Raw genomic sequence first — 25,067 nt, 5'->3', positions numbered from 1 at the left:
TCAAAGCCACCTGCCAAGCCTATCTTTAAATATTCATGACATATTGACGAGATTAAATAAATATAGATTTAATGTAAATACATTGGTATGTACATAGCTCACTCATTTCTATTCAAATCTACCAGTTTAACAATGTTGACAATCACAAACGATCTATACTTTAATTTCAATCATTTAAAAAAAAAACACTTCAGGACTGAAATATACAGTAAACCAGTTGACACGATATCGATGGACTGATGGTACTACAGAATTTACTGAGTTTGAATATTGACAAGTAAGCACTCCTGCTACTGGTTACTTTTGGTGTACAGTAATAAAGAGTTTACCAAAGTTTATAAGGTACACCAAGAACAATTAAATTTAAGATTTAACTCAAACATCCCAAAACTTACCTAGTTTATGTATTTATAAGTGACATTATCTTACCTATATATCTTCTCAAAACATAAGCACTTTTGCTATGGGTTGCTATTAAATGCTATACAGTAATAAAGAGTTTACCAAATTTTACAAGGTACTAAACTATACTGAGAACCATAAAATTTCAGATTTAACTCAAACATCCCAAAACTTACCTAGTTTATCTACTTATAAGTAATTTTTTACAAGTTTATCTGCCAATCCCTAACAACACAGCTAGCATTCCTGCTATGGGTTGCTATGGCTGTGCAATAGTAGAGAGTTTACCAGATGTTAAAGTGAGAACAATTATAAATACAGATGACAGAAATAATCCCAAAACCTTCAGGAGTTTATCTAAGAGCACTGATCTAACCTCCTCACCAACATTACCACTCTGACTCTGCTGTGTCTAAATTTTACACCAGTTTGTCAAATGTTAGTCATTGTAGTACATGGGAGTGTGAGGAGAGAGGTAAGCAATGTAACAAAGGAAAGATATAGATATCCCTCACAAATCAATATGAACATTAGTTGCTATGGTGATAAGGACAGGTAGTTAAAGTTAGAAACACGTGGAACATCCTTAGCATATTGGAGATTAAATTGGTGACTTGTTTCTGATTAATACTTAATATCTGAGAATCTTGCAATCCTCGGCAACTGCTTTTCAATGATTTATTCATACTGCAATTACATATTTCCTGCCAGATATTGCACATTCAATAAGTACAGATGTATCCTACAAAAATATGTTTTACTTCTCCAACATTATAGTACCTGCATATGTTAAATGAAAACTTCTGTCCCAAGTTTTTTTTTTTTTTTTTTCCCTTTCCCTTTGTACACAATTGGCGATAAAACAAATAAATAAATAAAAAATAAAAAAATAAAAAAAGTCATCAATAAATGCATTCACTAAGTACTATGTCGTGCAAGTGTGAAGGGTTTAGTAGCTTGAAACTTTGTGTACCATTGATAATTGTTTGGAAAAGTATCCTCATGAGCTATTACAATTCAATAATATCGCTCCGCCCCCCCCCCCCAGCTGCACTCGATCCTAATTATTGTAACAGTTTGGCCTGATGTCTACTAAGTTTGATGACCCACATACAAATTTCCATTATTGTGAACAAAGCATTATTTTACCAACTAATTTCAGTTTTGAGGATAAATATTACAAACTTCTTACATACTGAGAAGTATATTACACAACGTGCATCTCTATCTGAAAAAAAGAGATAGAGAATGGTTTTTCCCTTTCTTTCTTTCTTTCATCCTCCTTGAGGGCATTATTGTATGCACAGTAGAATTTAATGGAAAACCTTGAAAACTGTTTTCACAATTACCTTGAACTCATTATATATCTCACAGTGCAGAGTAATACATACACAGCCTCATGTCCCTGCAGCACTGAGCGAGCCAGTATAATCCGAAGAATCTGATCGTGATTCACTTGTACCGATATATCCAAGTAGTTTATAATATGCATGTCAGCTTAGAGACCTTACTATATAGACACTAGGTACTGACAGTTACAGCAGATTCTTTGATAAAAATAATACCCTTGGAGGATGGATACATAGATAAACACAATCGAATTAAAACCACTTGGAATCAATCAAATTCCCAGTGCCGGTATCCACAGGGAATCCAACGACAGACAGAGAGATATAGACACAAATCTGAAGTGTAAAAATCACCATATATACCGTATTTTTCCTTTCATGTTGCTTTGGAAATTTAATTTGAATGAACGAAGGAAAATGTTCCAGAAAGAGTCGCCCATTCATGAATTTCGACTGCATTTGTATTAAATGAAATAACTGGTGAGAAGTGCCTGATTTGCTTTCAATGTAACAACTACTAAAAAAAAAGGGTTTTCTTCTTATGAAATATCACATATACCTGTACTGTATGTGAATACAAACACATAAACAGACAAATATTCCAAAATTTTTGCTGGTTTGGATATAATTACAAAGTGACGAGCTGACCTGTCTCCCCACAACCATAGCACTCTCATTATACCGTGTCTAGAATGAACTGGTAACCTTTTAACACTGTGAACCCCTCCGGCCAATGCCCTTCCTTCTCATTTATGAAATATCACATATGGGGAATACAAACACATAAACAGACAAATTTGAAAGTAACTGCATCCTGTTTTTTTTTTCTTCCAACAATTGTTTTACTAATATTTTGAAGCGCTTTTTGATTGATTCATAACATAATGTTAGTTATTGGATGCATATGGTCCCAATTACACATTTTCAGCTTATAGAAACACACATAAAAAACACATGAAAGTGATATATGAACATACAGTCATATGTATGCTGTGGCACTCTGAAGTATAGTTCAGAGCAACATGCTGTATCCAAAGCTAAAAGTGATGAAATATTTTAGTTTCACAGCAGATTTCCTTCAAATTTAACAACGCATAGATATACAGTACACTTAACTTAACAGCGCATAGATATACAGTACACTTAGTTTAACAACGCATAGATCTACAGTACACTTAATTTAACAACACATAGATCTACAGTACACTGAATTTAACAACGCATAGATATACAGTACACTTAATTTAACAACGCATAGATCTGCAGTAGCCTACACTTAACTTAACAACGCATAGATCTACAATACACTGAATTTAACAACGCATAGATCTACAGTACACTTAATTTAACAACGCATACTGTAGTTCTACAGTAGCCTACACTTAACTTAACAACGCATAGATCTACAGTACACTTAATTTAACAACGCATAGATCTACAGTACACTGAATTTAACAACGCATAGATCTACAGTACACTGAATTTAACAACGCATAGATCTACAGTACACTGAATTTAACAACGCAAAAATCTACAGTACACTTAATTTAACAACGCATAGATCTACAGTAGCCTACACTTAATTTAACAACGCATAGTTCTACAGTACACTTAACTTAACAACGCATAGATCTACAGTACACTTAATTTAACAACGCATAGTTCTACAGTAGCTTACACTTAACTTAACAACGCATAGATCTACAGTGCACTTAATTTAACAACGCATAGATCTACAGTACACTTAATTTAACAACGCATAGTTCTACAGTAGCTTACACTTAACTTAACAACGCATAGATCTACAGTGCACTTAATTTAACAACGCATAGATCTACAGTACACTTAATTTAACAACGCATAGTTCTACAGTAGCCTACACTTAATTTAACAACACATAGATCTACAGTACACTGAATTTAACAACGCATAGATCTACAGTACACTGAATTTAACAACGCATAGATCTACAGTACACTGAATTTAACAACGCAAAAATCTACAGTACACTTAATTTAACAACGCATAGATCTACAGTAGCCTACACTTAATTTAACAACGCATAGTTCTACAGTACACTTAACTTAACAACGCATAGATCTACAGTACACTTAATTTAACAACGCATAGTTCTACAGTAGCTTACACTTAACTTAACAACGCATAGATCTACAGTGCACTTAATTTAACAACGCATAGATCTACAGTACACTTAATTTAACAACGCATAGTTCTACAGTAGCCTACACTTAACTTAACAACGCATAGATCTACAGTGCACTTAATTTAACAACGCATAGATCTACAGTACACTTAATTTAACAACGCATAGTTCTACAGTAGCCTACACTTAATTTAACAACACATAGATCTACAGTACACTGAACAACGCATAGATCTACAGTACACTTAATTTAACAACGCATAGTTCTACAGTAGCCTACACTTAATTTAACAATGCATAGATCTACAGTACACTTAATTTAACAACGCATAGTTCTACAGTAGCCTACACTTAACTTAACAACGCATAGATCTACAGTACACTTAATTTAACAACGCATAGTTCTACAGTTCACTGAATTTAACAACGCATAGATCTACAGTACACTGAATTTAACAACGCATAGATCTACAGTACACTGAATTTAACAACGCAAAAATCTACAGTACACTTAATTTAACAACGCATAGATCTACAGTAGCCTACACTTAATTTAACAACGCATAGTTCTACAGTACACCTAACTTAACAACGCATAGATCTACAGTACACTGAATTTAGCAATGCATAGATCTACAGTACACTGAATTTAACAACGCATAGTTCTACAGTACACTGAATTTAACAACGCATAGATCTACAGTACACTGAATTTAACAACGCAAAGATCTACAGTACACTTAATTTAACAACGCATAGTTCTACAGTAGCCTACACTTAACTGAACAACGCATAGATCTACAGTACACTGAATTTAACAACGCATAGATCTACAGTACACTGAATTTAACAACGCAAAGATCTACAGTACACTGAATTTAACAACGCATAGATCTACAGTACAATTAATTTCCATCAGAAATGAAGATTCTTCAAGGCTATCTCTGACAATCATCTGACACATCATATGCATTCATGACACAAAGTCAATATTTCAGATCTTATTCAAGGCAATAAAAAAAAATTAAAAAAACCTTTTAATAATATATCGAATTGCTTCATTGCAATTTTTGTCCGAGACTCCCTTTTTATATCAAACAATGCAGAGAGAATGAACAATGCGCTTATGAATGAATTAGCAACAAAAAGTCATTTTGTACAATACAGTAGTACTATACACACCAGCAATAAGAGTAATTCTGACTATTGAGAAGCATTGTACAGCTGTACAGAGAAACAGCTGCTGGATGTATACAATGCAAGTTCTACTGTACCATACTTAATGTAGATAACGCCACTTTTATGTACAGTGCATTTCTGTGGAATTAAAACATATTGAGACCTGTGCACGGGAAATCGCAATAGCGCACACACTTTCAGGAGATTCAAGGGATACATTTTGTGAACTAAAAGCATAAATTTACGACTCTCTGAAATAAAAAAAAAACATGAAAATGTCCTTTGGTTTTTAGTATGATATTGTCTTTGTTTATTTTGGCATTTATGAGATGGAGATATTTTGTTGTATGTGAATATTTCTGAAACCCTCATTTTGGACTGTATGAACAGCAGAAGAAGAGTGGAATGTATTTATACTGTATGTTTGAGTGTGCCATGTTTTCAATGTTTTGTTCCTTTTTCTATTTTTGTTTATTAATTAGATTGATATTAAGAGTGGAATGAAAAGTACTGTAGGTGTTGGCTGTGTAGCAACACCTTAAGTTTACTATTTTCCAATTCTTTTGGTTGTGCATTCTATTTATACAGCAGGAAAATGACTGCAGCTGCCATAAAATGGTTTTACACTTCTTGAACTGAAATACAAATATCCTGAAACCCAGCTTGTTTAACAAATAAGCAAGCAAAACATTGGCTTAATACTTTATTAATTTGCTAAAGTGATGGGACTGCCTGCATACACACTAGCCAGTATTAATTCCTCTGTGCACCCTCACCTCAACTTCTTTTACCATTATGCGCCTGGATGTCTGTTATCAGTACAGTACATCTCAACACTACAAGTATCTTTGTCCATGTTATCAGTTGAGCTCAATAATGGAACAAACTGAAACAGGACCATATCTACATACAGAATATCCTGTCATCATGTAAAGTGATCTGGTTACCTTGTTGCACTGTTTAGTGACCTGTAACATACAGTATTAAGGTCTTTGTCCACTTCCCAATCTAACCTCCTAACCCCTCCTCCCCCATCCCTTTCCCCTCCCCCCTCCAAAGGATCTCTGCAGCCATGTTTCGATTCTCTCACATCTTACCCACATTATACAGGGATGAGCCTGGGGTAAAAAAAAATCATGGAACTTTGCAAAAATTGCGGTATAGGCTCCAATTTGAGTATGCTACAGTGTGTTAGGATAATAGTTTTTGTCCCCGAGGTAGAAAAGATATCACGGATATTCCGCGAGTTCGCGGAAAAAGCTCATGCCTGATTATAGCAAAAGCTGTGCAGTGTTTGACAAATATTATCCAAATGTCCCAGATCCTACCAACTTATAAACTATGCTGCTATATTCTATTTATTTGAAGGAGAAGAGGAAACAGCATCAATGCATCAATTCCTGCTGACATGTATGCATTACTGTAACATTACAACCAACTGGAGGTTCCCAAGTTGCAAACATGACATATTTCCCAACGTTACAGCACATTTTCTGCATCAATAAGTACAATTCTTCATCTGCATAGCATATTTTTATTGCCAAGATATCAACTTTTAAATATTTTATTTTTTTGTAATTTTATAATTTGTCATAAATATTCTTGCTGACACCATCATAGCAACAAGAGAATCAAAATCTTTTCTGGAATTTCTGTAAAAACACATCTACACTTTGTAACTTTTTTATTCTACAAAGGCCTTGGAAACTTGCACCTTTGCAGTACATGTATCCATAGAAATGTGGAAACAACATTGGGACAAAATACATTATTTCTATTAGTTGCATACTGTTTGGTACCATACCATACAGTAGATACAAAACTAGAGAGAAACAGATAGAAATAGGAAAATGGTTTCAAAATGTTGTATTTACTAGGCTGCCATTTTAAGTGTACCCTTTGCATATATCTTACCAAGTTGTCTGGAGCCTTTGGTGTCACTAGCAGCTTCCCCTACCCTCACTATGGCGTCAAAGTATTCCTTGGCAGCCTGTGTTACACCTGTGAAGAGACATCAGAAAATTTAAAATTATTACTTTATTCATTACTCTATCCTCACGATTGGCATCAAAATATTCCTTGGCAGCCTGTGTTTATACACCTGCGAAGAGACATTAGAAAATTGAAAACTACTGCTTTTAAGGACATGTATTCATTACTCTACCCTCATGATTGGCATCAAAATATTCCTTGGCAGCGGCCTGTATAACACAAGTGACATGAGAAGTTTCAAATTTTAATTTTTAAATGATTCACCTTTCTCTTTGGGTGGGGGGGGAGGGGGAGGAGGTTATTAATATGCATTAAAATCTGTGGTGACTGGTAATTTTAATCCATGCTTTTTTTTTCTTTCTTTTTTTTTTTTTGCTTTTTTGACACAGTGCCTTATTAGCAAGAATCTCTAAGTTAAGCCAAACACTGAATCAATCTTCCTTTAAATCAGGGTTGTCCAACCTTTTGCAGAGGAGGGCCACATGGAATGATTATGATGAAGGAGGGGGCCGCATGAAACCTACGCTCGATTTTTTGCCCAAAGCCCAAGGCTACAAAATGTGAGCACTGCGCGCGGAGAGCACTGATTTATTTTCCTTCCTGATAAAACAGATGAATAAAGTTCATCCGCCCCTCCCCCCTAATCCGCTGAGAGAGTGTCACACAAACTGACCTGTATGCAGTTTTTTGGACCCAGAAGGTTCGAATGATTGATTATATAGCTTCAAATTGTTATCAATAAATCTGCTCACCAAATTTTCGCACCGTAGAGCATCTCTGGCGGGCCGGACGCAACCCTGCAGCGGGCCGGACTGTGGCCCGCGGGCCGTAGGTTGGACAACCCTGCTTTAAATGTACTGTACTGTACTGTACATATACTGTACACACAGCTATATGTAAACTGTGCAGCCAACAGCACAAACATTTCAAAATAAGGACAGTAGCATGTTCATAACAGAAAGGTTTCAAAGTAGCCAAGGTTTTACGGTTTAGGTTTTTATAATTAAAGTGATTTAGCCATAGACGCTATACTCAATCCGTACCATCATTACCACGTGCTTACATCCAGTTGATCAATAAATATATTACACTGTTATCTTTCTGCTATCTACAAATGACCCACAATTTCAATTAGTTTTCTTGATTGCATTTCTTTCAGCCAGCTGTGAAGCAATGATCATTTGCTTGGAATATAATATCCAATGGTAAGTAATACAGATGTATCATCACACATATGATACAGTAAAATGGAACAGCATTACACCATGGTAACACATATGATTTGCCAACATGCTATATTAATGCTTAATCGCAAGGGAGTAAGTTTTTCATTAGGCAAATTGTACATGTATACAGTATAAGGGTAATAAAAGCTTAGATGTTCAAACAAGAATTTTTTTATGGAAATTATTTGTTGTCTTTTAATAACAGTGAGTATAACATTATAGCACTAATGGTTGGCTGAGAAACAAATTGTAGATGAAGGATTTTGTGTATCCAACGTTAACAAACGAATTGAATTGCTCTCGAAATGTGTACTGTTTAGTTTGATTTCAGGATTAGCTTAAAGTAATCAAATGATTAAAATGTTTCCCGCCTTTGTAGTACTGTACAGTACTACTGGAATAGAGTTATATTTATTATAAAGTAGTTTCTGATTCTAAAAATCACAACAATGCTTAAACACACCATGCATGAAGACAGCAATATTAAGTACACTAGAACATGCAGTACTTATTATCTGGCTAATTACATAATTCTGTACAAGAATTGATATGAGGGAAGGCTGGAGGGTGAGGGGGGGGGGGAGAGGGGAGTGAATTGATGTCTGGGAGTTCCAAAATTCTGAAATCTATTCCACTTAAATAAGAAAATCTAAATTAATCCACTGGTGAAAATCTAAATTAATCCACTGGTGAAAATCACATAAATCTCTCTTGTCCTTAAAATGCAGAGGTTGATCCATTCAATTGACTAGAGCAGTGACACCAAATGAGTGAGATAAGCAAAATATGACCTCAAAATCTTTTAAAAACAATCTAATATTGTATTAATTGCAAAACATCTTTTGTAATAAGTTTACAGTAGATGATTTCTTTTAATACTACATAACATTCACAAATTTCACAACTTTTTCACAACGGTTTTTCACAGTGCTTCCATATATATGCATGTAGCAATCAACTCACAACCAAAGCAGTCCACATGATGAAAGAAGATAATTCTGCTGAAAACCTCAAGCATTGGTACATCGTCGCACCATATAGATTTGGTGGGTAGAGGGAATGTGCCATAACTCCAATGCACAGTCATAGGGAGGGGAGGGGGTGTGCACCCAAAAGGTGGTCCATATATTTTGAAATAGAAAGGAAAGTCCTTTTGTAAGAGAGATACTACTGTATAACAGATGCTAAGAAAGCAATGATATACATAATATATTTGTCTGAAATTTCTATGCACTTGCCTGATACTTTGTTAAAGATTTAACACAATCCACTATACTGTATGTAACTGTACAAGCATATATGCTGTAATCATCATCCAACATTATACAATGATGGACAGTAATAGGATGCAACCATTGCAACCTATTACTATATGCATGATTTTACAAATTTGCTCATTTTACTGGTACGTATACACATGCAGCTATATGACTAGCAACTAATATGCAATACATCATGCATGCATACTGCATCCAGATAGTTCTATGTTATAGTACTACTGTATTACATAATTCTCATTTTGTATAGTGAAATTTCTCATATTCCCCCTTTTTATGTTCGATATGTTTTTTTCATAAACTTTTGAATTTCAGGTTAACAGTAAATATTGTAACTGTCATATTGCAGCCATTTTGTTGCATTATAAATTGCAGTCACACAAATATTACTGCCGTGTAATGACTATGGTACAGAATGTACCTTAACTGTATAAGTACAATAGACGGAGACCTACTTAACTATAACTGATAGTGTCATTATCCTTGTAGCACATGATGCATCATTCAAATATGGGGCATAACTAATATTGCGTTAAATTGAAAGTACTTATGTTTTTATGTTGGAAATACACTGTGAGAGGAAAAGTGGCATTGATGGATGCAACATAAAACTTTTAATGTGGTTAAATGTTGCTTGATATTTGTAACTTTTATATCATTTCATTATGTAATTCCCATTTGAATATGGTTCACTAGGGTTTGTTTAGTTGCAATAAAATTTGAGGTCAACAAAGATGAAAATAATGATTATCCAATTCATTGTAAGCGTGAATGTGAAGTATAATTAACAGTTTTTTGGGTGATAAGATTTTTAAAGAATTCAATAAACGTTAATTATTTTATACATGAATGCTTCACTGTTTCAATGGTGGGAAATGTAATTTGAAGTCGATTTAAGAAGGAGCATAGCATCTAGACCACCGTAAAAATTATGGGCAAGCAGTTTATGGGATACTGCAACACAGAAGAACAAGACTGCACAATGGCCAAATATATATTTTCAAGAGACACAGTTTCTTACAATGTGTAATTCAAGAGAGAAGAAGGAACGCACACTGACTGGATCTAAATATTTAATTATATCGAGGGCACCAAAAACACAATTACAGACCTGTGTCCCAGCTATTCCAAAAACGTGAAAAATAGTTGTATAATCACAAGCGATAATTTCGCGGAAAAATTATGTGTAGTATACTTCCGGGTGGTACATACGGAAGGAGGAATTAGTGGGCATGGCCCAGGGCGCAGTGCTAAAACGTTTCCAAATGTGTAGTAAGGTAGATAGGAAAGTGCAATTGTGGAGTGGGAGACAGGTAAGAGAGGAGCAAAGTAAATCCAGCTATTCCTTTAATAAGGGTAACATTCCCATAACAGTGAGTGCATATGATACTTTGATGACACATACGAGCTCCTCGACAAGAATTTATAATGCCCTTTTATGAAAAGATCTACCATTTTTACGAGTAACAAAAACCCAGGCATCAACAGGACAAGAAAGCAATATTGCATATTGAGGGGGAACATACAAAGACAGAACTTTCTGAGTAAAACTGACGGGCACCTTTTGTAAAAGTCTGATGGCACCATCCAGTATGTCAGTGCTCTAAAGGTCATGTAATATTGGAAAACCCGGATATAATTTATATTTACATTTGACTGCTCTACGTAGCTGAATCATTTTCATCCTTGTTCTAAGAGTTCCTCTAAAAACTGTACATAAAGATATCATATATATAGCTATATATACATGTTGTATATATACATACATATATTTATATACACAGATATGTTTTAACATCACATCTTGATTGAAACACTGCCAGGATAAATTTATCAACTTCAAGATCCTTGTTAACAATTTGTTTCCCATTCCTTGTGTTACAGGGAAGAACCGTATAATTAAATCAGTTCTGTTTCAGCTCCTGCTGATTGGTCGGCCTTGACTCTCGGAACTGGGTGAGATCAAACGAGTACATACGAAAGGATCTAACTAAATGCTGTCAGATTTAAAATAACAGGATAGTGTACTTGGGTGAATTGTTGTATCAACTAATGAAACTAAATAAATATGTGGAAAAAACAAATATGACATTGCATCGTATGTGAATCAATAAAGGGATAGTGTGAGCTGTAGTGTGGGCTAGCTATGGGATGATAGGGCGATTAGGACACTATGATACTTCCATTAGCTGTACAGTACTGTACCTACAACCTTACAGTAGTGTGGGCTAGCTATGGGATGATAGGGAGATTAGGACACTATGATACTTCCATCAGCTGTACAGTACTGTACCTGCAGCCTAACAGTAGTGTGGGCTAGCTATGGGATGATAGGGAGATTAGGACACTATGATACTTCCATCAGCTGTACAGTACAGTAACTGCAACCTCACAGTATAGCGTGGGCTAGCTATGGGATGATAGGGAGATTAGGACACTATCATACTTCCATCAGCTGTACAGTACAGTAACTGCAACCTTACAGTAAAGTGTGAGCTAGCTATGGGATGATAGGCAGATTAGGACACTATCATACTTCCATCAGCTGTACAGTACTGTACCTGCAGCCTAACAGTAGTGTGGGCTAGCTATGGGATGATAGGGATATTAGGACACTATGATACTTCCATCAGCTGTACAGTACTGTACCTGCAGCCTAACAGTAGTGTGGGCTAGCTATGGGATATGATAGGGAGATTAGGACACTATGATACTTCCATCAGCTGAACAGTACAGTACCTACAGCCTAACAGTAGTGTGGGCTACAGTAGCTATGGGATATGATAGGGAGATTAGGACACTACTGTATGATGCTTCCATCAGCTGTACAGTACTGTACCTGCAGCCTAACAGTAGTGTGGGCTAGCTATGGGATATGATAGGGAGATTAGGACACTACTGTATGATGCTTCAATCAGCTATACAAAACAGTACCTGCAGCCTAACAGTAGTGTGGGCTAAATATGGGATATGATAGGGAGATTAGGACACTATGATACTTCCATCAGCTGAACAGTACAATACCTACAGCCTAACAGTAGTGTGGGCTACAGTAGCTATGGGATATGATAGGGAGATTAGGACACTACTGTATGATGCTTCAATCAGCTATACAAAACAGTACCTGCAACCTTATAGAGAAGAAAGGAGAAAATAAAGAGGCAATTTATGGTCCCTCTCTTGCCTTCAGTATCACCTTAGTATTAACGTTGGATCTAACAGTGGTGTGTGCCAAAGGGGAGGGAAGGGGGGCATGGCTTCCCAACCGCCGATAGGCAGTCAGGGGAAATGGTTCAGACAGGGAATTCTTTGCAATCAGACGTGGAATTCTTTGCAATCGTACCTCTACTACAGGTGTACATCCCCTTCCCCCCCCCCCTCCCCCCGTCTCTCTTTGTATCATCCTCGCCCTATGCACAATCTTGCTTTTCCAGGCTACTTATATGTAGACCTCATTTATACAGTACTCTAAGTATGCATCAGAATTGCACCATTGACATGTAATTGTTTGTTTTTTGGAGAGGACCCCCAACCTCCCCAGGTACTGACATGTAATGTTTTGTTTTTGGAGGAACCCCAACCTCCCCTACATACTATAGGAGAGGGCCTCATTGACACCATAGGGTAGCAGCCACTCTTAATAAAATCCTTGATTAGTCTCTGACTTCTTAATGGTTCAAGTCCCTACCTAAATCATTCGTTCGTACCAACATATATCCTGCACCTAGCTATAAACCTATGGCACAGACATTCACTAGAAACATTAAACCATGCATAACCCTAAGTTATTTAAACTTCATCATCGTTGCTACCAAATATTAGCATGTTTTACAAAAGTATTTTCATGGATGTTTTTTTAAATTATCCTCAGATATGCTGGAGGCATTCATGCAATTTAGATGTCTCGATCAGTGATGGAAAATTCTGTGATTTTGAAAGCAAAATCCTCCCTGAAGTTTGAATTTATTTTAGTGACCATTACTTTCTGGCATATTTCTGGCATTACTTTCTGGCATATACAGTATTTAAGAGACATTCAGTATTGATGACCTTTAGTTTAGAGTGAAATTCAAATTCAAAATGGACTTTTTGATACTGCAAAGAACTTTCAAAAACTAGTTAGCAATTATTATTGTGCTAAATTTATGGTCAATACCTTTAAGGGTATTCATACCAAAAAAAAATACCTGCCAAAAAAATATTTTGTTTGGAGGGAGGGGGGGGGGGGGAATGTTACTAGTAAGATAAATTTGGAGAACAATACTGACGACCTTTCACCAATGTATCGAAGCTTGGGAAAAGGCCCATTGCATTTTTGTAGCAGGAAATGTCCTTATGATAAGGAAGCTCAACAGTAAAACCTTGGTCTGATGACATCCTAAAGTGATTGTTCGAGAGACTGACAGCCTACGCAATAGTTCAGATATATTCAAACATTTGCCATTTGAGAAGTTCAAATGGGGCAAGTGTCATCAAACAAAGAAACAGTTCAACCAATGGCCTGTAAATTTCAGGGACAACATTTATGAACTATCAGATTTTAAGAACTCTCTCTCTAGAACTGTAATAAAATATATATTGCTTTGTCAAACATTTTCCAGAGATATATCTTGGCAGTTATTGTTTAATCTCCTTTGTCAAAGCATGAAAGTACAAGAATGGGTGAACACAGTTCACACTACAGATCAGGGCCGAAAGCACTATACTGTATATACTGCAGTCATAGTCAATGGTACAGTGTTTTTTGTTATTTCATCTCTCTATCATGTGTAAGGTAGGCGTATAGTGAGATGAGATATTGTACAGTACTTCACCCCGCAACAGAAATGTTGAGGATGTGTGTATGTGAGTGAGTGAGTCTACGTGCTAGTGATCAAAGAAGTGTGTCGCATACTCCTCCTAGACCATGCAGTAGGTTTGATCAACTTCATACTTGGTGGGTATAGGTGCCTGACCATGTAAACTTGTGCCAGTGTGATAGTTGATGTCATTGGTCAAAGGTCAGAGGTTATAGGTCAAGAAACCCAAATATTGGGTTTTGCCAATTTTTGAATGTCAGTATGTTGGCAAAAGTCATTAAACCACAAGATATACAATGGGACATTTCACAATAGTACTTATGTGGTTGTTAAGGATCAAAGTCAAAGGTCAATGTAGGTCAGAGGTCAAATTGGCCTAACTTGTGCAGAGGAAATGAGATCTGTAACTTCATGGATTTCCCTCTTGTTTGTATTTTAAACCTACTTTCAAAGGAGAATGCATCCATATATCGGTATCCTAACAGCCTGCGATATGATTGCTTAGAACTGTATAATGTGAATTTCACAAATTGTGACTTTCATATGTCTAAACCTTTACCTCATTTTTGACAATCACTTACAACCATGGGCGGCGATCATGGGGGGGACGGGGGGGACATGTCCCCCCCAATATTTTAGGTGGGGGGGATATAGTATCAAATATCCCCCCCAATATTTGGTGGCATAATTTTTTTAAGTATATGTTTTGTATTTTTTTATGATATCGCTAGTAATTTCAAAATAGAAAATGCTTAGATGCAACTTACAAGGCCTGGGAAGTGCCATTTCCAGCAATCTGGGAGGCATTTTCGGCCAAATTTTTTTTGGCGCTTCGCGCCAACTAATGGTGGCGCTACGCTTAGAAAGTCTGGGTACAAGCTTTGCCCCTCCCAAATTCCTCACAAGGCGCCTGTCTATCCGTGTCACAATTTGTTACTATATATGACCGAAAGTAGTTTTTACTTTTTTTCGAAATGAATAGCTAGACGGACCGCATCCGTAATGAAATTTGGTTTGCATCTTGTGTAAGTACGTACAATCATATATATGATCCACATCGATATGGGTTCACTGGGTTTCCATTTGGCCTGTTTCCAACAAGATTTCTAACCGCAGGTGCGTAGCCAAGGGAGGGGGGATGAAGGGTGGAGACCGCCCTCTCCCTCGAGCACATTTTTTTTTTGGTATTTTCTATGATATCGAAGTTTTATAGTAGCCGTTATAAGAGGTTTTAATATTTGTACACCAATAATTTAACTGTGTCTGAATTTTCGAAAATTCCTTGACCAACATTCTTCATCATACTTCCCTCTACTCGTGCAATTTTGACCGGTCTGTTAGGGATTGAGGGGGGGGGGTTTCTATATTGGTTGTCCATAGATGAAATATTATGCAACATTATGGGTATGTTTTGAAGTGAATTTATTATTCAAATTCTGAACAAATAATGGGCTTAAAACCTTGAAAAGTGGGGCTGACGGGTATTGTGGGGCGTTACGTAGAATTACCTACAAAAGCAATGATCCACAGGAGATGCAATGAGGTAGAACATGATGTGTGACTGGTGACAATCTTGATAAAAAGGTTATGAATGAAAAAAAAACTATTAGGAAAAACTTGGTTCTCAGGCAAAAGTGTACATCTGGTTGGTCAGTTTCAAGCCCGAGAAGTGCCATTTCCGGTGATCTGGGGGCTATCAAAACCAGAATTTTTTTTTGTACGCTGCGCGCCAACCAATGGTGGCGCTCCGCTTTGATAGTAATTTGCCTGCATGTCCCCCCCAATATTTGAAACAGATCGCCGCCCCTGCTTACAACCCTTCATTAGATAAGTAATGCACTGAGTTTACAGTACAGTACTGTTAATATGAAACCTTCTGTACCATCCTGTAACTGCTTATCCAATTTCAAGAGAGCATTTATGCATGAAAGCAAGCAATTATGAGTTTATCCATTTGTATTTTACAGCCACTAAATTGTGCAAAGATACCTCACATTCAAATTTGACTTACAACAGCAATTTTGTTGCAACATAAATACCAATAATAGAAATAAGGTAATTCCACTAAAGTTGATCGGTGACATTACTGGTTGGCAATATTTTAATTACAGTAAAATGTGAGGATGGATTTTGGTGAGTGTTGGATACTGTGCAACCACCACTTTAGTCACTTAGCCATGCAACCAAACAACAGGAATAAAGGGAGGATTGATGAAGTCAGAACTTCAACAAATGTACTGTCACTTTTGACTACCTACTGTACTGTAGCACATGGACTGTGTGCAGTCAATGACCAGTGAGGAAAACCAATATTCCTGTACAGGTATCTTCTAGAAATGGGGACACTATTTCCAGCTTCTGTTAAAACCACAAAGCAGTGTACGCCAGTAGGATTCAGGAAACAAGAATTACTTCCCAGAAAAATATACCACATGGTTCCTGAGAAACAAATAAACTTAGTGATTCTGATTCTATGTCTGAATTTAAGATGCTATGTGAAAGTCAAGGTTCGCAACTTTCCTCGAAAGTGGAAGATACTATGGTTTATCACACAGGAAGAAATGGGTTTCTTCCAGTTTATTTCCATTAAAGTGGAAGAAACCCAAAAAAATTGAGGAAAATAAGTCTAGGTAATTTCATAGTATTTGTACTAAAAATTTGTCTTCTGAATGACAAGTCTAACAATTAAATTACCTGCATAGACTTGGGACATAATAACAATACAGTGGATTTATATAACACCAAATTAGAAACAAGAAGGAGCTGCTCTAGGTGCTTGACGAGACAAGTCAATCGCAAGCAAATAAACAAGACATGAGTCTTTAGGTAACTCTTAAATGTAGGAAGTTTAGTACAATTTTCTGGTCTGCTAGCTGGTTACACAGATAAGGAGCAGAGTAGGCAAAACTTGGTACCCGTATGTTTCTAATCGTGGATTGGGGGGGGGGGGCGGAGAAAGGTAGACCTTTGCAGAGGAATCAAGACAATGGGACAGGAATATAGGGAGAGAGTAATAGAGATATATAGGCTGTTCCATATGATGAGCATGGAAAGTCGTAGTCATAGTTTAAATTTAATTCCGTTGCTAATTATAGGACATCAGTGAAGTTCCTTTTCTGAAGAGTGGAGTTGTATGACATTGGTTTTACCCAGATCTGCATAGGTAATAAATATGCGCTGTTATGTAATCCAGTAATTCTCAGACAGTCTGTGAATTACTCCTTTGCCTAAAAATATAGAAGGACTTCTACTATTGAAGCTTTCCTTTTAAACCATGCAATTAGCATGCTAGCCCCAAAAAACAGGTTAGCTACAGTAGGTCCAAGAACCCAACTAAAATTATTTTATACCTTGGCTAGTTTTTTGAGAAACTAAGCCTTCTATCTGTTTTACCAATGAGGAACCAAAGTTTCAACAAACCCTACCTGTATGTTGGAACCCAGACACTAGTGACGCCTTATTCCTTAACATGACAGTCACATACTGTACGATGATGGGAAATTTCCTAAAAACTGGGAAATTTCCTAAACCTTTGTGCGGTGACAATACAAACTGATCATACGAACGGACAATATGAAACCCTTTTTTTCTTTCCTTTTTTCTTCCTTCCTTCATTTCTTTATTTTTTTCTTGAGGGGAAGGGGGGGGGCATTCAATGTACAATGACAGAACATAACATGCGGTATAATGACAGGGAGAACGGGAACCAAACAATGCTCCACAAAATGCCAAATTATAATTGCAACATAAGTTTACTATAGGCAACACATATAATCTTGACATATATACAAGGACTGTAAAGTTTGTGTAAACCCTTGTCCTCCCCTTACTCAGTAAATTACAGGATGTATAATTCTGATTCACAAGGATGTACAATACAGATCAATAACATTTCACCTGTGATCTTTGGCCTACAACCAAGAAATCAAAGTCGGTTGCTTCCTGCAGAAGGACCACGTAACCAAATAAAATTCTGTCTAGGTATGATGTTACTTTGAGAAATCAGATCAAATATCACTGTTTATTTGAAACCGAGAGGAAAGGGTTGAGACCTTCAGATATTGAAACAAAACAAAAATGATGGAATTTCATAACAATTGCAATGCACTGAAATAGAATCGGCAGAATTCACAGTACCAGACATTACGACAGACTACAGAGTATGTAACCGTGGCAATAAGGATTACAATCAAGCTTTTAACATTTTGAAAACTTTTGAAAAAATCTGACATGAATATAATTATCTAATTTTTGTCTTTTTGTCTAATTTGAAGGATACTTTTGAAGTCAATTTCCCTTTTTCAATGTATCACCTTCCCAGACCATGTGCAGTAAATCAGCACATTTTCACAATTCAATACATATAGCTCAATTAAGATATGGTTATTTACCAGAACTTTCCTTTTGAAAATCTATTCCATTTGCATATTGTGGTACATGAATGATAGACCATAGATATACTGTATGTTGAAAATGTCTTTTGTTATTGGCAGAACTTCTATTATAATGACAGCAAAATAAAAGATGTTTTGTTTCTTTACTTCTTCAACTGCTGTGAAATACAGTAAGGTAATAAATGCTCATTATACAATTATCTAAAGAGGTTGACATCAATGCTCAAAAGCCTCAATCATTTTGAATACTTTGTATACATGCATGCAAGGAAGAGTTAGGGCTTAAATTACTCCTGCCTCAGTAATCCAATCAGTGGTGTTGGGGCTTGGATTCCCTGGAAACAAGCAGTGGATTTGGTGCCTCTGAGTAAAACTAGGACCTAGCAGACCTTTCACAACCATTACGACAAATGCTTCTTCGACACCTTGAACCTGTAGTCTAATCCACCCCTGTGAACGTACAAGTTTATAAATACCGACAAATCTGATACGTCTGCCTACTGTAGCTATCACCAACCCTCTCTCACCAACCCTCTCTCACCATCCACTCCGGCCACCCCACCCTTCATGCGATGAATCTGCACATTCATGTATAGCAATTTGACGATCCTGTCTTGCATTAATTATGGTTTGTTAGTATTGTGTCATACTCATACAATGCCTACAGAGATTACTCCTTCCTGGTAGAATAAAGTTATTCTTTTGAACAATGATGTACAACTACCCTAAGCATCCAGGAAGTACACATGACATCCAGTATGGCATCAACACTACTACCCCACAGTGTGTATCTACATGTGTGCATCAGAATGAATGAGGTTAAAGTTCAAGCCTTTTCATGGGACACTTTTAAGATGGATTAGCCAACTGTATTGTCACTCATTTTGATTATATAACAGGTTAAAGCCTCCACAGGAGGAAATAGCTAAATATTTCACAGTTCACCAACTTGGTCAGTTTCTGGTGTGATGGAAACAAAAGTAAAAGCTTGATTTACATATATATTTATATGTATATATAATTCTCAACTAGTCTCAACCTTATACGTATATATATTTACCAAACTTTCAAGACTAAAATATTCAGCTTATAAGTAATTTCACTACATATAATATCATGCATTCAGTACAACTGTCAACACTGACTTAGGTCTATTAGTGAGAAACAAAATTATTGCAAACTTGAAGTGAAAATTGATAAAATTACAAGATGACTGAAGGAGGCTGGTTCTATCAATTACAAGTAATAAACTTCCAGTACTCACTTTGCAATGCTTTGTCATACACCTTCCCTTGGGCAATAAGAGTTCGTACTTCAGGTGTAAAGCCATCAACAATATTCTGAGGAATACAGAAAAATTGTCATGAAATAGAAAGATGTTCAATTGCTTGTAAACTTGAGTCTTATCTGCAGTCTTAGAATTTCATTACATTGTGTAAGATTGTGCAGTGCTGGAGGTTTGATTGTGCATAAGATTGTGCATATTGTGCTAAGATTGTGCATATATGTATATATATAGAGAGAGAGATACAGTATACACATATGAATAGGCTGGGGTGAGCAACGTATGGCCCGCTGGCCACATGCGGCCTGCCAGTGAATTTTATGCGGCCCGTGAGATGTCTCAAGAAAAAGAAAAAAATCAATCTATTTTACATCATCACAAAAAAGAGCTAGCTGCTTAGAATTTATCGGCACTAATGATGCTGTCAGTTAGGCATATTATCCCAATTAATTATCAACTGTACTGTAATGATATTATGTTTTTGTGAATACAGATTAAGTACACACACCTATAATTGCTTGAAAGTCCTCGGAATCAAAGGTTTGAAATCAACAGCAGGTAGTTGGTTAGGTGCGGCAAGGGCAAGTTTTCACTCCTTATATCTGGCCCTTTCATTCAAAAAAGTTTGTCCACCCCTGCATGAAGGTATACCACCATTCCTTCATTCAATGTATTTTTTAGTGACAAGAGTGATCAAACCACCAGCTTAGCACTGTTCATCAAAATTTAAAAGCTTGAAAACTGTCATCTGAAGAATGAACAGTATATACAGTACTGCAGCAGTGTAAACTGAGATCGTGGTCTTGGTTGCCATGTAATAATATCAATGTAACATAGTGACCGATTGATCTTTGACACAGACAGTAAACTCTAGCACCGAACAAACAAACCATATAATTCTTTGTTTTTTCAGCTATGTTCAATCCATTTTAGTAAAACAATTTGCAAGAAACACAAATATTTCCTGATACAACAACAGCAAACATGAACGAACATGAAGTCATTTTCTCTTCGCAAAATAATTCTATTTGTTCATTCACCTCTACCATCAAGGTACAGTAGGAGTGCTGAGGTATATATATACATGTCTTACTAGTTTAAACATTAATTATGCACTCCTAAATATTATGTGATGCAGTAACTTCAACAACTGGCATTTGTTGATAGAAGTTAACAGAAGATTTCATTGGGAGGAGTCATGAATACATGACCTACAGGGCAAATATACTGTTAAAAAGTGAGTGATGTGGGCAGCAAGAATGTGTTGGTAACAACTGGTTTTACTGGATATGTTGTGCACTGTACATTATAGACATAAAAGAACCTTAAATAGTGAATCTCAGGACTCAAATTTCAAGAAGATTTACCAGAACATTCTAGACAATTCCATAGTGAGAGAGTGGGTACATTGTGAGGGCATATTGAAGCAGTGCAGTAAATCCCACAATTTCACTATGCTATCAAAATAACAAGTGTACTGTTCATGTACCTACAAACTGTAAAAATGAATTTTAAACTTACTGTATGTGTAAGGATTTTGTTTATAAATATTGCAAAGCAGTTTTCATGCCTTTAGAGGTATTTAGTTATAAAATATTGGACATATACAGTTATGATTTAACCTATTTATTACTTCTATGCAATTTACACATTTGCTTATAATTTAGCCATTTGGTCATGTTTCCTTAGCTCACATTATTCAAGACTTGGATAAGTTGTTCCCAGTTTGTTCGTGTACCATACTGTGCATGATGAGGTATTTTCTTGTCACAAATCACAATCTAGCTCAGGGAGCTCTCGGGGACGGCAGAGCGCTAACAATTTCATTTTCTGACACACGGCGAGGAATCTATATATTAATACAAAATGACAGTGGATGATGTAAGAACAGCTTTAAGCCCTTGAGGATGCCGGGACGAGAAAGATGAAAACGATCGATTCAAAAAGTAACAAGTTTTTTGGGGTGCCTGTCGACATATCTGAGCCATGGGCAATATATACTGAGCTTCTATTTATCATACACTGCTATTTATAGATTCTACTGTCCTGTACTATATGTCAATGAACTTACAGAAATTTACTGTAACTCAGTGGTTTTCAAATCAAAATAATAATCTCATGATTAATATTTCCCAAACCTTGTAGGTCTGTGAAATTTTAATCACACCAAATATCAATTTGCTCGTCAGCTTGTAAGGATTTTAAAATGAGAGCTGCCTTATTTGAAGTAACCTAAAGATTAATATCTTAAGTTGTTCATTTGATCGCGATTTTACTAGTTTTGTTATTACTGCCTTGAGGAGCTTCTTCTTTTTTTCTGATTTCGTGCTACTGTATATTTAATTCCACCTCATTTTTATGATTATTAGTATTATTATTATGATTATGATTATGATGATTATGATTGTGATTATTATTAATATTTTTATTATTATTATTATTATTATTATTATTATTATTATTATTATTAATATTAATATTACTACTATTATTATTTGAGGGAGAAAACAATATGGGATCCACATGCATTTCTACTGTACATATAATTTAAGTGATCATGATCATGCAAAATCTACAGATTTGTAACGGTACATACACCTGGCTCAATAAAATTCTGGTTTTATGGGTTTTTGTATCAAGCATCCTGAATTTGTACTGCAAATCCACAGCACAATCTGTGCTACTGTAAAGAGCAAATTGTGGGAATTAGTGGGGACCTTTAACATCCCCTTTAACGTTCCATCCTGGCACTACGAATAAAACAAAGGCACAAATTTGATGGGTGAACTGAGAAAATTCGTCTTCTTTTGTCTTCTACCATGTTCTTCTTCCTCCCCCCCCCCCCCCCTTTTAAAGAGTGGTCCCTACAGAAGGACTGATGACAGACTATATCTCCTCTGCTTTTGAATCCAATTTTAATTAAAAAAATAATACTGCCAAAGTATGCCCTTGACTGCAAGGAAATGTTACTATTTTAAGTTTTCAACATAAAATAAAACTGTTAGCAAACTGCTTATTCACTAGAGAGCCTGTGTAGGAGAATGTGTAAAAGTAAGTTAAAACTTGTTTTAAGTTTTAACTCTTTTAACTTAAGTAAAGAAAAAATACTCACCAGCTACTGTATGTAGCAGAATTGAATTAGACAAATGAAATACACATATGGATATAGAATAAGATATTACTTTGACAGTCTTCCTGTTTGTCTGAATATAATTCATTTTACCATTGCATTTGAAATAAATAATTGCAATAGGGGCAAAGATAAGTGCATATTACTCTGAGACAGGTTTAGTCTCTATTGAGAGAGCAATCTGTAATGTTTACACTACACTCCAACATTAAAGCAGGCATGTATAGTGTGCTGTGTGCACACCACTGCTCAGACGACAACCAAATGTCAGCATTTGTCTTTGCTTTTACAGCACAATTAGAAGGTTTTTCCAAAGAAATATTTCCAGAATTTATACTCTTTAAATGTTTGGAAAAATTTATTATTCATCAACTGATGTGCATTTACAATTTACTTCAGTACCTAACCATGAGTAAAATGGTTTCTGCAATAATTTGTACATTTTATTTCTGTACCAAGGGTTAAGAGGTCACTTGGTTCTGGCAATATTCTAAGACCAAACATTTGGTCCTCTGCTATTAATGACATGTATGTAAATGTTCAACACAATATATTGAACACATACAGTCAAGTTTAAATCATTAACTACTAAGCTCGTTTTGACCATATGTAGATCTTAACCTATGAGGTGGGTGACAATTTAAATCAAGGTAACAACCACGCCACTCTGTGTTGCTAGAAATGTTCACTATATATGATGTCTGTACAACCTGCCCCACCCCCTCCCTGCCCAAAAAAAACATCATCCCCTCCCCCCCAAAAAAAACATCATTGGAACTATTTTGCTTTGTACAACAACAGGGGGAAAACAGTGTACTGTATTACTGTAAAATATACTGTAAGAATCAAATTCAATATTCTGCTTTAACGTCCTTAGAGTACTTCAAACTGAAAACGAGCAAACATGTCAACAAGCTGTTGAATTTTCTATCCCATTTAGTTAAAAAGCGATCTTTATCAGACTTCTTTTCAGCACATACCTTAAACAGTCTTGAACAAACAAACCGTCACCCTTAAAGCATTTGAACCAGATGAAAAATCAAGAGAAAACCAAAATAAAACTTTGGATGTATGTTTAAGCAGGAGAATATCCTGTTTCTAGGGTACCGGATTCCTGTGAATGATTCATGCTATTGGAATCACAATGAGCAACACTAAACTGCAGACAGGCTAAACAAACAAAACTCAATTGCTCACAATTCTGAGCAAGAGAAAGTTAACATTCAAAACTTTCTGAAATACCAAAATAGATCAGTAATTAAAGATTCAACATTTTCCTCCTCCCACTTCTCTTCCCCCATCCTCACCCCCCCCCCCCTCCCGGTTCCAGCTCTCTCAATTAGTGCATTGGAATGGACCAACGCCCATCAGTCTTCTGTAAATGACACCAGAGTATGTTAATGTTTACAGACAATTTCGACAACACGTCATTGTTCGCCACTTCTCAAGAAATTTCTCACCCTTATGATTACAAGAACTGAAAACCTGAAATAAATTCATTTTGGAGTTTTCACAGATTGTCACGCTACTTAATATTGCTATTGCAATAAGGGTGTGTCAAGTTGAATTCACGAGCACTGGAAAACAGGACACCTTATCTCTTTATTTATTTTTTAAAACCAAAAGTTTTGATACACAAACACAGCTAGTACACTTTAATGGAGATCATGTCACACTTTCTCGAAAGAAAGGGTAGGACAGTCAATATCAACAAATATTTGACTTTCACTTTTATACATAAAGTTCTACAGGATGTACTGTACTTGGATGTGAGCCAAATTTAGGCAGGATGACAGGGTCACCTCTATTAAGTTACAGCAGAGCCTTATCAACAACTGCGGCACACTTTAAACTAGCAAGTATGACTGCA

General features: G+C 36.1%; 1 protein-coding gene across 3 annotated transcripts in view; it reads right to left on the bottom strand.

The window, feature by feature from the left end:
- LOC139960648 (BAR/IMD domain-containing adapter protein 2-like) overlaps positions 1–25,067 on the bottom strand; it is an 86,103-nt gene that overhangs the window by 58,614 nt on the left and 2,422 nt on the right. For all 3 annotated transcript variants that reach the window (XM_071959186.1, XM_071959188.1, XM_071959189.1), the window contains exons 2-3: positions 20,047–20,122; positions 7,009–7,095 (exon numbers count right to left, since the gene is read on the bottom strand). In XM_071959186.1, coding sequence (XP_071815287.1) covers positions 7,009–7,095; positions 20,047–20,122 — 163 coding nt within the window. The remainder of the gene's footprint in view (positions 1–7,008; positions 7,096–20,046; positions 20,123–25,067) is intronic.

Source organism: Apostichopus japonicus, chromosome 19 (assembly GCF_037975245.1).
Source record: "Apostichopus japonicus isolate 1M-3 chromosome 19, ASM3797524v1, whole genome shotgun sequence".
Lineage (NCBI taxonomy): Eukaryota > Metazoa > Echinodermata > Holothuroidea > Aspidochirotida > Stichopodidae > Apostichopus > Apostichopus japonicus.
The sequence above is the reverse complement of the archived record's forward strand: the minus strand, read 5'-3'. Positions and strand labels throughout refer to the sequence as shown.